This window comes from Cervus canadensis, chromosome 6 (assembly GCF_019320065.1).
Source record: "Cervus canadensis isolate Bull #8, Minnesota chromosome 6, ASM1932006v1, whole genome shotgun sequence".
Lineage (NCBI taxonomy): Eukaryota > Metazoa > Chordata > Mammalia > Artiodactyla > Cervidae > Cervus > Cervus canadensis.
Window position 1 is genome coordinate 1,772,697 of NC_057391.1, and position 13,994 is coordinate 1,786,690.

The 13,994-nt window shown below is 41.9% G+C and overlaps 1 protein-coding gene across 3 annotated transcripts in view; it reads left to right on the forward strand.

Moving 5' to 3' along the window:
• Nucleotides 1-1,753: 1,753 nt before the first annotated feature.
• The window catches only part of LOC122442948 (neuronal regeneration related protein), a 33,312-nt gene continuing 21,071 nt past the window's right edge, over nucleotides 1,754-13,994 (forward strand). Inside the window, exons 1-3 of one of the 3 annotated variants that reach the window (XM_043470627.1) lie at nucleotides 1,754-1,864; nucleotides 2,233-2,274; nucleotides 3,566-3,634. In XM_043470627.1, coding sequence (XP_043326562.1) covers nucleotides 3,632-3,634 — 3 coding nt within the window. In that variant the 5' untranslated portion in view covers nucleotides 1,754-1,864; nucleotides 2,233-2,274; nucleotides 3,566-3,631. Of the gene's footprint in view, nucleotides 1,865-2,079; nucleotides 2,099-2,121; nucleotides 2,275-3,565; nucleotides 3,635-13,994 lie in introns of those variants that run through there. The other 2 variants (XM_043470628.1, XM_043470625.1) reach the window with 2 other exon arrangements.

Genomic DNA, 13,994 nt, shown 5'->3' on the forward strand with positions numbered 1-13,994 from the left:
TCGTATGTGAAATAGATCACCAGCCCAGGTTTGATGCATGAGACAGGGTGCTTGGGGCTGGTGCACTGGGATGACCCTGAGGGATGGGATGGGGAGGGAGGTGGGAGGGGGGTTCCGGATGGGGACACATGTACACCCATGGCTGATTCATGTGAATGTATGGCAAAAACCACTATAATAGTGTAAAGTAATTAGCCTCCAATTAAAATAAATGAAAAAAATAAACTCAATGTGTGTGTGGGTGTGTTTGGAGAAATGCTTTCTTGTAGAAATAACTTGAACATATTTTCCTGGGATAGATTTTTGGTCCATGTGGCAGTACTCTCTCGGGTTTCAAATCTGACTCTGAGGTTAATGCCTAAGATCTCAGTGTTGGGGTGCCCTTTACCAGCTTCCTGGGGCTTCAGACCTACAGAGGCAGCCCCCAGGCTTCTGCCCTATCCCACTGCCCCATTTACTCCCCAGACCTGCCTTCCATCATTTTCTGGGCAGGTGAACACTGGCCCTGAAGGCATTAGGAAAATTCACTGAGACTTGTTTTTTCCTTTTGTTCCTAGTTATGGTTCCAAGGTAAGTTTTCTTGTGGTCCTTAGGAAAATATCTGTGATGTTTTAAATTGGTTCAGGGAAGCTCCAAGTGGGCCCCTCAAACATTACACCCACTAGCAGTCTAATCAGTATTTGCTGCTACTTTTGTAGTGAAATGTTTAAGAACTTAGTTTTTATAAGTCCATCCACCCTTTCTTTTGATTGCTATAATGGAAAACATTGCTTTCAGTGATCAGAAGTAAAATGTTGATGGCAAATTTAGAAGACATTATGATCCTTCATATCTTTTTTCTTGGCAAAGCAATTGAATTAGGAAATAGTACTGACCTCTAACATGTGACAATTACCATAAAGTTATATCCTGTTTGGTTGGCAACAAAATCAGTTTGTTCGAATTTGTAGCAAAAATCTGAGCTTTTAAATTACTGTAAAAAAGACAGTCATATTTTAAGTAAGAAACATAAGGTTTTTTAAAAAAATCAGAAATGCAAAGAACCTCTTTTAAAATGCAATCTCCAGTTTTCAAGAGTACGATTTCAGTGGGGCTGAGAGTGGGAACCTACTAAATCCTTCTGGGAGAAGGGAGCATTTGGGGAGGGTGTCTTGTGCTGATCACACCAGATCTCAGCCTCTAGCTGTCTGTGCACGCGTGTGACCGTGCACGCACGCGTGTGTGTGTGTGTGCGTGCCCGTGTGTGTGCGCGCGCAGCCACAGGGCCACGGGGGTGCTCGGGCGGCGGGCTCCCTCGCTGCCGGGAGCGGGGCGCGCGTCCCCGGCGGGGCCGGCCCGGGCCGTGCGCAAACGCGGGCAAGGCGGCTCTTTGTGTGTGCGGCTCCGCGCCGCCGCGGGCCCCATTTTCTGCTCCGCTCCGGACAGGCACATAAAAGGGAAGGCGGCTGCCGCCGGTCGCCGTCCTCTTTCCCTCAGATGCCCTCTGCTGCAGGTTTATTATTACAGTACGGGCCGCGCCGCCTCTCCCCGGGGCCCTGGCCAGCCGCCGGGCTGTGCAGCGCCCTGGCCGCCTTCACGCCTGGCGCGCCCCCAAACCGCCTCCTCCGCCTCCTTATTTGTCTGAAAAGCAACCGCACGTCGAGGCGGAGAAGCCCGCCAGGGGCGGGAGAGGCCGGGCCGGGTGTGTGCGCGCCGCGCTCCGGGGGCGGGGCCGGGGCGGCGCGCGGAGCCGCGGGCCCCTTTGTCCCCGGGCCGGCAGGCGCGGGGGGCGGCGCGGCGCTCGGGGTTCCCGGGGTGCGGGGGGCCGGGGCGCGCGCGCGTTGGCAGCCTGCCGACCGGGCCCCGAGTCGCCGATTCCTGCCGAGTAAGCAGTCTGGCTCCGCCGCGGCCGCACAGTGGCAGCGAGGCTGGGGTGCTGGCGCGGCGCCAGCCCATCAGAATTAGCTCATTGTTCACTAGCACACTAGCAGCAGAGAGAGAGAGAGAGAGAAACTGACTCTTAGAGAGAGAGACACACACTCTTGGAGAGAGCGCGCGAGGCAGGGAGACCTTCCCCCTCCTCCTTCTTCCAAGGCTGCACTTCTTGGAAGTGAAGCCGGTTTGGGTTTTGTTTCCCTTCCCCCTCCTCCCTCCTTTTCCTCCACCCCTTTCCCTCCCCCCGCCCCCTCCCCCACCCCCTCCCCAGTTGTCTTTCTAGCATGATACCCTTTTTCATCCACATTTGTGTTTCAGGTGTAGAGAGGAGAGAGTGAACAGGGAACGGGGCTTTTGTCTGTAAGTATATGCCATTCCCATCCCCGGCCGGGAGCGCTGCTTTCTCTTTTGTGTCGATTTCTTGCCGTTGCTCTTTGCTGTACTCCAACCCTGCAGAGTTCATGCTTCTTCCCTCTAAATTTTAAAGAACGGAAGCCTGTACTTAGAGAAATTCTGGCATTTTGGTCCCGCTGCATTAAGGCTGGCATTTGACTTGGGTGTTTTTTTTTTTTCCTAATGCACAAGTTAAGAGGGAGAAATCTGTTGGGAAGGGGTGGGGTTTTTCGCTTGTCGGTGTGATTAATTTTTGTTCTTCTTGCTAATAAAGCATTGTTAGGAACTGTTTTGTTTCTTTGCATTAAATGCACTCTGGTGCATGCACACCCCCCTCCCCTTTTATAAAGTGGATTTGTGTTCCTCCATCCTTAGTGTTTATTACTCTTTCAAAGCTGCTGCGCCTCCAAGGGTCTTTTCAGGCATTCGATCTTGCAACACTTTTTTTCTGCATTTTCTTATAAAGCAGCTGAACTTTGGGGGAGGGATGGCTTAAAAATAAGTGACTGCTTTTTGCTTGATGATGATAATAATCTGATTTGCATTTCTGTGTGTCTGTAATACCATTATAGGAAAACTCGAAGAGCTTATAATACCCTGTTAGAGAACTTTGCTTCTCCATTCATCTTAATTTTTGTCATAACTTATGCTAACAAAAGAACTGTATTCTGACACGAGGGTTGAGAGGAAAATCACCGCAGCACGTATATTAATGTTTATTTGGTTTAGGGAGAAGGGCATAATGGTGTATATTCCTGACTTTCCCCCCTTAGTGTAGTTTTTTTTTTTTTTTAAACACGGAAGGTTATGTAATGCAGTGCCATTTCCAAAAATATCCACTCTGAGGCATTACACTACACGGTGGAAGGCTGATTCCTATTCTGCTGTCTTGATTGCAAATATACTGCCAGTAGTATGTCTGGGAACAAAGAGCGGCCAGAAAACAATCTATTTTTATCACTTGGTTCTACTTTTAAGTTATTAAACCTTTTGAACTCCTGCAATTTAAAGATGAACCCAACACTAAGAATAGCCCAGGACTCTGCAAAGCCAGGTACCAGGGATTCCTTTGTCCCCTATTTAAGCCTGCAGACCGATTGAAAAGCTCTTTCAGAAGCCCCAGTGGTTACAATAATTTGCATGTAACTGAGCTTAACCACAGAAAATGATTATTTGTCTGTAACCTCTAAACAACCATTTCTCATTTGCTGACCTATGGTAAGGCAATTTGTCTACTGTATTTAAACATATTTTGCAGGTTGGTTGGTCTCCTTGGACTGAAGAGAGGGAGGGTGCAAGGCCAAGACTGTTAAGGATTCTCAAAATGGTAAGAATTGGTCATCAGAGGAGATTCTCAGTTGCTTCTTACTAGTCTTTATTCCTTTTAAATATCAACCACCCACCTTCATCTCCCCTGAACCCTTCATTGTTTCTACCCGATATGACCTTTCAGAGGTTCCTATCCAGCCTGGCGAGCTTCTGCAGTACAGCAATTTATATTAATTGGATGTGATGAATTTGGAATAAGATCTTTTGATTTTCAATCATTTTGAATAGAAAACTGAAATTCCTTTCAGAAGTGAAAAATTTTTAACTTGAACAACAGAAACTGTCCTGTTCTTTAAGAAGGGTGATAAATTGTGACATGCGTGGAAGAGGTGGCAGCAATGGGGCTCAAACAAAGCAATGGGTCTTCTAGTAGAGAGAGCCAGAACTTATCCCAAGAGTAGGAGTCTGTGTCCAGCTAATCCAACAGCTATAGTGTATGCTAAAGTGGTATATGTGTAGAGCATGGACTTTTATGTTAATGCACGCTATTGTCTCCCAAATATAATTACCGTTTTATTGTTGTTGATTTATAACTTCATTGATGAGAGACATCTGCTCAGATTTAGCAGATAAGCGTGTTATCCTCTAAATGAAGGTGTAACTATTTCTGACAAGCATTATGATCCACAGAGGAGGCAGCTTAGTGTTCGATGATGGATTAAAGAAATAGATGAAATACACATTAAAAACAGTTGAATACATGTTTTAATCTTTTTTGAAAAATTTCCTCTCTGGAAATGAAGTTGAACTGAAAAAAAGAACAGAAATGTCATGAAACTTTTTAGTTAAGTACAGCATGTCCTACTGCAGATGTTTATGCTCTTTAAAACACTTCTTTGCCACTTTGAGTGTGTGGTTTCCAAATTTAGTTTTCGTTTTTTCTTTTAAAGGAGGGAGGAATTTAATGAATCAAAATTGAATCTGATATACTTGATGTTTTTTTTGAGAGCAATCCAAGTATAAGCTTCCAAGGAGAAAAGTGAGTCAGAAGCAGTTAAATGAATTCTGTTTGAATTCTGTTAATAAGTAAGCTCTTTATTTTTTGTGTATGCCTCACTTGTCATTTCAACAGGTGGGTGTCAAAGCATCAAATAAAATAGATCTTGCTTGGGCATAGGTTGATAATGACCAAATTAAGGAACTTAAGGTAGAAGGCAAAAGGGATAAACAAAAAATTAATCAGTAGGTTTTGTGCAAATGGTTCCTAAGTAGATATTAAATTCCTAACTATCCATTGTCACAGCGTTCTAGGATGGTAATAAAATAACCCACTGCAAAATATTTTTGTTTATTCCTTTATCTTTTACTGTGATTGGCCACGTCACTTTGGCCTGTGGCTCTTTATCCCAGAACCTCACCCTGGGGTAAAAAGGGTATGAAGATTCATGTGTGTTGTAATGTCAGGTGACCAGTTTGGTTAAACATCAGTCTGACCACTGATTCTGCCAAAATTAGTCCTATAGATCAAGCTCAAAAAATAAATATCATGTTTCCATAGTAGTGAGCGGAGTAAGCATGTATGCCAAAGCCAAGAATGAAAGTTGGAACGATTCGCATGCAGAAGAGCAAATTCGAATTATTGTTACATGTTGTCAATTTCTTATAGTTGTCGTCTATTTATGGTGGCAGAATGAGAAGTCAGTTTGTTGCTCTTGGAAGGATTTTTAGTCATGGAAAAATTCTTACAACTTTTTGGTGATCCTTTCATCAAGATGTCAGTCCCTTTTGGCACAAGCCCATTGCCTGAAATGAAACCACTGACAGTTATTGTCTGTGGGTGATTCCAAGTAACTTTCTAGCAATTTTCTTATTCCGGGAGGTCTGAGCTCTTCAGTCTTTTCACATACTAATGTAAAAAAAAATAAATTTAGATTGTCTTTTTTTTAAAACTGATAATAGAGGTGTCGTATACCTCCTTTTCTCCTTTTTGGAAAAATAAAGTTATTTTCTTTCCTTGATTAAAACAGGAATTACTTTGCTGACCTGTGTAACAGGCTTACTTAAAGACTTATCACTAGGGAAGCAGTAGACTTAACACCTGGTCACCTCTAGAAAATATATAAACTTTTGTATCTTTTCTGTGAAACGTATCTTTCCATTTGTATAGAAACATGGATTTCCATATTTTAAAACACTAAAAAGCTAATTTCAGTGTTATTGACCTGTTTAGTAAAGGGCTTATTCCAAATATAAATTTATAATCAACTCATTTCAGAGTAAGAAATTAACTAGTAGACTCCAGGATCCAAAACAGAATGGTTCAATATTTAGACATTTGACATACCCTAAAATGATGTTTCACAATGATAACTTTTTGCATTATCAAAAAATACAACTGCGTTGTTAATCTATGAGGCGCTAATCACATTGTATTCCGTATAGGGGACCCTTTGGGCACAGCTCCAGGGGGCATCATTTACATAGGCAACAGTGCATCTGTGGTTGTGCATTTTAGGAGTACTGTTACAAGTTTTAATTTTGAGTGTGGTTTGCCTTATCTTAGTTTTCTAGAGTGTTCTTTTTAATAACATCCCCCAGCTTTTTCAGTTTTCTAGTAAGCATAACTTTTCTAGCACCACCCCCCCCCATGTCTTTGCAATTAACAAGATACTGTGAGTCTGCAGAAATCTTCAGCATTTCTTTAATTTATATTTGACTTTTTGTTTAATTTCTAAGATTATATTTAATATTGGTCCTTGGGATTTACTTAGTTGTTTTATTTTAAAGGTACTTGCTTCAGATACATCACCGAGAAGAAAATATTTCAAAAATAAGCAGATGGTCTTACTGAATAGTTTGAAAAAATAAATTATTTAATTCAGTGTCAAAGTTTAGTCCTGATTTTCAACATGACTACCCTTTGTGCTGTAAACTTGCCTCCTAGTATGAATGTGCCATGGATTCACAGTGGCAAAAGCTTGGGCTCATTATGTTTTAACAGAGACCTAGGAATTGGAACAATTTTAGATTCTCTCTAAGTCTGATGCTGAGCTTTTCAAAATGATGAGTTGACTCCATTGTACCGTTCATAGAGCTTTGCTTTCTGTACAGTCTGTGAAGTGGCATTCATGAACTTACAAGGAGACTCTTTCAATAATCTCTTCAGTAACATAAGGTTTTCTTGTTTAAAGAAAAAGATTGCAAAGGGATGAGGTACTGTTGGTAGTTGTGCCGTTGGATTTTGGAATGTAAATTTACAAGTTACTCAGGGATTTTTTGATTGTGGGGATGCTGAAAAGTACCTAGGAGAGTAATTTTAGATGGTACTGTCTTCTCTTTTACCAGTGCTTCTAGTGCATTGTGAGGAGAGAATTGGGAATTGTTTGGGGAATTGGGACAGTAGGGATGGTCTACCTGGGTTTAGCCCCAGTCCCTCTTCCTCTTGAGCTAAATAGATAAGTCAGGCAGAGGAAGGTATCTGAGCAGAAATCTTGGAATAAACAGGTATTTAAAATATCATTCTATTTTTTTGTTTGTTCTATTTTAAACTGATGCAATTCTTATAAACTGGCGTGTAAATCAAATCTTCATAAATACACTGAAAGAATTCTCTTTATTTTAAACCCTAAGATGAATGATTTTCCCGGGTGGTGCAGTGGTAAAGAATCTGCCTGCCAATGCAGGAGATGCAGGAGACACGGGTTCAATCCTTGAGTCAGGAAGATCCCCTGGAGTAGGAAATGGCAACCCACTCCAGTATTCTTGCCTGAAAAATTCCATGGACAGAGCAACCTGACTGTCTGGAGTTCATGGTGTCGCAAAGAGTCAGATGTGACTGAGCGCGCACACAGTCTAAGATGAATACTTTAAAATAGGAAAATACACTTCTGAAGTATGAACACTTTACTAATCCAAATGAATAACCTCCAGATGATGAGTTTTATACATTGTGTTCACTTACACTAGACTGACGAGGAGCTTCCCTGCTCTTGCACATATGTTTTTAAGTGCTGTTTCTGGCTGATAAGTCTTTTAGGACCTTATCCTCACAACCAAAGTGAAATGGAGGGTTAGGATAATTATCTGAATAGTTATGCTTAACACAAAATAACTTGATTTTGCCTGATTCATCTTGGTTTATTCAAAATGTTGCTGGACTGAGGCAGGAGTGGAAGGGATTTGCCTGAATTATCTGAATAATTCCTTTGTTATACAGGAAAAAGACTAGCAATAAGGAAATCTTACTAGTGAATCCAATTTGAATATACCAGAGGAAAATGTAATGGATGTAGCTGGACTGTATCATCTTAGTTGATCAAGATATATTTTAAATATTCTGGCTTTAAACCACTCCTTTGCTTTATATTGGAAAATTAACCATAAGTCTCAGTCTACATCTGTAGAAATTATAGTTCCTAAAAATCCTATTTCTTGGATCTAAATCTATCTGAAATGAGTATTTCTGGACATGTTTTGCACCTATGGACAGCTTCAAGAATCTCTCATCTCAGTGGGTTAAAAAACAGCAGTGATCCTGAAATTGATCTGTTAGTGCATGACAGTATTAGCAGCGCTAATGGTTTGGGATTTAAACATTAGCATGGCACTCAACTAAATTCTAAATATCAATTCAGTTATTAGTAGCAATGACATGGTATTAGCCTGGTGTGATACTAGATTATACTGTCCTGCATTATTTGTTGGTTGGATCACATGCATTTCTTTCACTGACCAGCTAGATTATAGACTCCCAGAAAGTTTAAAAACTTCATATGCAGTGTTTAATGAAATATTAAATATATGTTAGAAGCTCAGTAAATATTTGGTCCATACATGCTAATATCTGTTAAGTTGGACTTTTAAAAAATTCATCCTTAATGACTTAATCTTGTTTAGTTTTCATGGACTAGAAGTAATTTTTATCCTTCCATTCTTCTAAAGAGCTAGGAAGTTGAAGTGAATGTAATGTTAGCTTCCACAGCAAATTATTTTCCATTATTTATTAGAAGAAGAAAAAAATTATGATTAAGCCATAAAGCCACTTATCAAAAAAGAGTGTCTTGCGGTTGCTCACCTTTATCAGCATTTAGAGCCATCCTCTGAACAAGCTGGTGTGATACTAGCCTTCTAGATTTGATGCAGCTGTGGTACTCAAAACTCACAGCAACTTTTTCCTACAGTCCTAAAAATCCCCTCCGGGATCCAGGAGAACCTTTGCTCGAAGTACTGGAACGTTAAAGCCTTTACTTATTTCCAGTACGATCTCTTTCTGTGATATCATGTAAATGATCCCAAGAAAACAAAGTTGCCATGTATGGAAGCCCTGAAGAAAATGAGAAGAGTTAGCAGTAGGATTGTGCATCTATTCCTGTGTCAACTGAACAAGCATTTTTTTCTTTTGAGTATTTTCTTTGTGCCAAGTTTGTTGCATTATGGAATGTAGATTTATATTTTATTTGTGGCAGGAAGACTGATATGCATGATGAACTTAATGTCTTGCGATATAGTCTAGTGCTAAATTGTAAGATGCAGAAGAGTGGTATCATTGGAGACTGGGAATTGGAGGTGAATGCTTTTTTTTAAGGAGGTAGAAATTAAGCTATACCCAGAGATGACAGATACATGGTTTGTGTGCCGTTTCTGCCTCCTCCTCCACTTGTGGCAGACATTGCTAATCAGTGTCTTAACACACAGTATTATTATTATTCATCCTGAATGAGATTTCCAAATCTTCACTGTCTTGTTACGTTAACAACTGATTGGAGTCAGCACAAAATTTGAAACCTAGAAGGACCTTGAGAGCAGGTACTGTGCCTTCTTGATGTTTTCAGGGCTTAGCATCAGTCCTTAATAAATATTGAGTGACCGAAGAATGGGTATATTTAGATGAGAGAAAAGCATATTTCTGGTGAAAGAAATATGTTTATTAGAAAGGTATGCTTACAGGAGTGAGCATAATAGATGTTTACTGCATTAGTGAATGTCCTCCTCCCTATTTCAGGCCTCTGTGCTCTCAAAGACAGATCTCACACACTAGACCTAGAAGTCAAGGACTCCATGTGCCGAGCTAGAGGCAGCCACAGCGCAGGCATCTTGGAGATGGCCCCAGGCTCTCACTCAGGTTCCAGCCTGTCTCAGGCTCTTTGCATTTTGATTGTGCCCAACAGAAAAAAAGCACACATGTTCATTCACTTACACCTTATTTATTGCTGCCTCTCACTCTCCTTGGGCAGTGGTAGAGTGGTAAGAAGGAGGAAGGTCCCTAGCTGGAAGCAATAGGGAAGGGAGCACGCTTAACCTCTTTCTTGGGAGAAGGTGGCTGCACTTCCCCTGGTAAATGCCAGAGGATTCCTTAGTGTCCACTTGGCCAGAGAGGCTGATCCTGCTGCGCCAGCTGGGAAAGCAGGCCCCATGCTTCCCTTTGCGGCTAGCCGTGTGCTAATCAGTCGCAACCACACAAAACCAGCTGGTTCTCTCTACTACTTCCTGATTAGCCAGATGTACGTATTCAGAATTCAAGCCAGCGCTTACATCATCATAATAAAATTGTTTACAATTTGAGGCCTACGGGCTGTTACTAATTTAGACAATAGTTTAGTGACCATCATAAGGGAATCTCATCACATGATACCCAAAAGTTGGGGAAAGCCAAGACCAAGAAGGATTTTTCTGGAATCTCTTCTGGAAACAGGACAGACTCAGAAGGCATCAGCTGCAAGGTTTTCAATATGAAATGATTTTACCAGTTCTGGACCCTTCAGGTACGGTTGGACTCAGCCCCTAGGCAGTAAGTGACACACACAAGCGCTGTTCCCTTAAATTCCTTATGCCTACTCCCACATCATACTTGTAAATATTTTTTTCAACTTGTGTTTTAAACCTTCATAAACTGAATCTCTGTGGCTGAGCAGCCATTCCAGTAGCTGTGTGAACTCGCGTTTTATTTCTAGCTACTGTAGCATTTATTTTCTTAGAAGGACCAGGCCACTTGTTGTTCTGAACGTGCCCCAGGAGGCCCTCCTCTGTGTGCCTTTGCTTACTCAGTCCTGGAAAGAATGCTCCTCCTGACAAAATAAAGCTCTTCTTCCAGACTGAATTTAAATGACAACACCTCCAAGGAACTCTCCCCAGGACATCTAGCAGGAATAGTCTTGTGCTCCCTTGTACACTGAACACACACACTATCCTGCTTGCAGCCGGCTTCTCTGAATGCATTTCTACCCTCCAAGGCTGGAAACTTGACGCAAACACTGACCACTAGTCGGTGAACATCAGACCTCTTTTTATGGTGCAGTTGAGGCTGTGATGCCTCTATTTCCCCTTTTCCTGTATCAGGATGGTGAGTTCAGTTGTGGAACAGTTGAGAGGGAACTCTAGAACAGCTAGTGAAATTGGCGGGCATTCTTTTCCTACAAAGTGAAAGGAACCCCTAACCTTCATGGACCTTGGAATAGATTATACCTCCATGAGCCGGTCTAACCACTGCTCCAATACCTGTGTGGTAGCTGGCACATCCTTAGGAACCAACAAGTGTCTGTGGAATAAATGAGTGAGTGAGAACTCAGGAATACGTGGAGATCTCTTATTTCTGGGCAGAAGCAGGTGGCTTATCTTGAGATTTACAACTCGTAGTAGCCCAACACTTTGCAGGGGTGTGACAGTTCTGATTATAAAACGTAGGACCCAGGAAATTAAGTCACTACACACAGGGGATGAATTTGCTGCTGAAAACCATCTCTCACTGAAGTGTTAGGGAGGTAAGAGGGGAGAGCTAACTGAAATGTCAACACGACACAAAACCAGCTCCTCAGTTCTGCGCTGCCTTCTCCACTCTTTAGACAGAAGAGGCCCTCAGAGTGTCCAGAAATTTAGTTTGGTGTGGTCTGCTGGAAGGGGGCTCTCACCTTTAGGGTGGGGTCACACATCCATCTGGAGTCCTGCTGCGGGATGTTGCTGTCCTTCAGGTGATCGGTGATGTATTACCAGTGGTCCACAGTTTGCCTCTCAGCAATCTGTCAGTCATGACAGCAGAGCATCATCTGCTCTGGTTTCACAAGGTGATGAATTCTTTACAAATAAAATAATTGCCCGTTATTACCTCAGAATGGTTTCTGATCTCAGCCTTGTGCCTAAGAAGTTGCTCAATTGTGTCCAACTCTTTGCCATCCCATGGACTATATAGCCTGCCGGGCTTCCCTGTCCATGGGATTCTCCAGGCAAGAATAGTGTAGTGGGTTGCCATTCCCTTCTCTGGGAGATCTTGCCAACCCAGGGATCAAACCCAGGTCTCCTGCATTGCAGGCAGATGCTTTACACTGTCTGAGCCACCAGGGAAGCCCTAGATTTATCTAGCTGGAGGTATTTTTAAACCCTTGATTTTAACTGTGCTTGTTCAGTATTCATCCTAACTCCCGTAAGCTAAAATACAAGCATCATGCCTGTTTGAAGAGAAGGGAAGGATATTTAACAGAATGCGGTCAATGAAAGGAAGGTCTGTTTGCCCCTTTTATGCTGAAATTGGGAACCAGAGCCATTGATTGGAAAGAAAGGGAGAATAGCTGAATAGTTGTTGCCGGTGAAAATATGAGCCAGAGACCTGTACCAATAAGTAATTAAAACAAGAGGGAGATTCATAACACGCACGAAGTTTTGGTGTGGTTGCCCAGTTCTAGCTCTTGTCCCTTCTCCACTCTAGCCCTTACTCAGATCACCATCACACACCGCTGTCCTTTGATTACTAGGGCAGGTAGCAGCCTTCCTGTCTGAATTGTGTTTGATACAATTCCAGCAGGGAAAAGTACTGCAGTCCACTGACCCAACAGGGGGAATTTACAAAAGTTGTTGTGTTTAAAATGGATCCAGGCATTTTGTGGTCTCTTGTTGAAAAACGTCAGTGTCAGATATAGTAGGAATTAGGAAAAGATACTGTGTTTGGCAGCCAACATTCGAAACTGTCAAGGAAAAACTGGATTCTGTGGTTAGATGAATAAAACTAAGATACTTAAAAACGTGACCCAAGTAAGGGATTGTTATTAAGTACTTTTCCAAGAAGGACTATTTCTTGCCCTTCGTGAAGTCATCATAGTGAAAGTTAGCAAAAAGCTTATTGAGACCACGCTGGGAAAGTCTGCCGTTGTGCACATTTGCCAGGCAGTTGCTGAACCTCCGTGTACCGTGGTGCCCTGTGGGTTTGGCAGCACATGTTTGAGCATCTAGCCTAGTGCCTGCTGCCTTGTGGGGACAGTTAACACTGGCTGAAAAGAAGGAATACTGGGCAGAGAGTGGACCTACTATTTGAGACATGCAATCTCATGGACTTTCTGAGATAGCATCGATATGAGAATTAGAATTTGAAAAGATGAAGTCGTTAATTAACCCGCTTCCCTGGTGGCTGAGAGGTTAAAGCATCTGCCTGCAATGCGGGAGACCTGGGTTCGATCCCTGGATTGGGAAGATCCCCTGGAGAAGGAAATGGCAACCCACTCCAGTATTCTTGCCTGGAGAATCCCATGGACAGAGGAGCCTGGTGGGCTGTAGCCCACCAGTCCATGGGGTCACAAAGAGTCGGACACGACTCAGCGACTTAACTTTCACTTTCACTTTTCCTGAATAGATACCCCAAGATTTGGTGGCTTAGCTCTAAAAAAAAACTTGTTTTTTTTAAATGTGTTTTCTTTGCTGTTTTAGCACTTGCAGCCCAAACTAATGGGGAATTGTCTTTCCTAAGATGTGTATTCTCTGGAGTTGAAAGCTACCTACCAAATATTCAATACTTCATAGAAAATAAGTACTTAGTAAATATTTCTTGATTTTTTGATTGGATAATTAATACATATACTCAACCAATTTAGTTAATACAGCACCAAAAATTCTGCCCACATCTTGGAGCCCTTCTCATGTTTGTAATTTTGATCTTCTATTACCTGGATTTGATTGTTTCCAAAGCCTGAATGCTCTGGGCCCTATAAAAAAGCTGTATAACTGAAGCTCCATTTCACAGTGCCCTGTGGAGACTTGGTTTTTTATACATCGTGGAATGCCTCTGGCCCTTGTATGTTTTGCTCGCTTCTTAATAATAGAATCTTAAATTATTCTGATCTTGTTATCAAGGTCTGGGAGTCAAGTCTCTACATCTTTTCATTTCATCTTCATTAAGCCTATTCCTTTTTTTTTTCATGAGGACTGCTTTTTAAACTTTAATTTTATTATACAGGCTTAACTGTCTACACTGTCACAATCAATTCAATCAGAAATTCAATTAAATTTGGTTTTTGGCATCATAGAAACAATTCATCTGATAATTAATGTGAATTTTTACCCAATTGATCAATGTTCTTATGTTCTTTAGACAAAACCAGAGGTTCATCATGTCTTTGAATGAATGAATACAGTACTCTACATGTGGTTTGGGGATCACA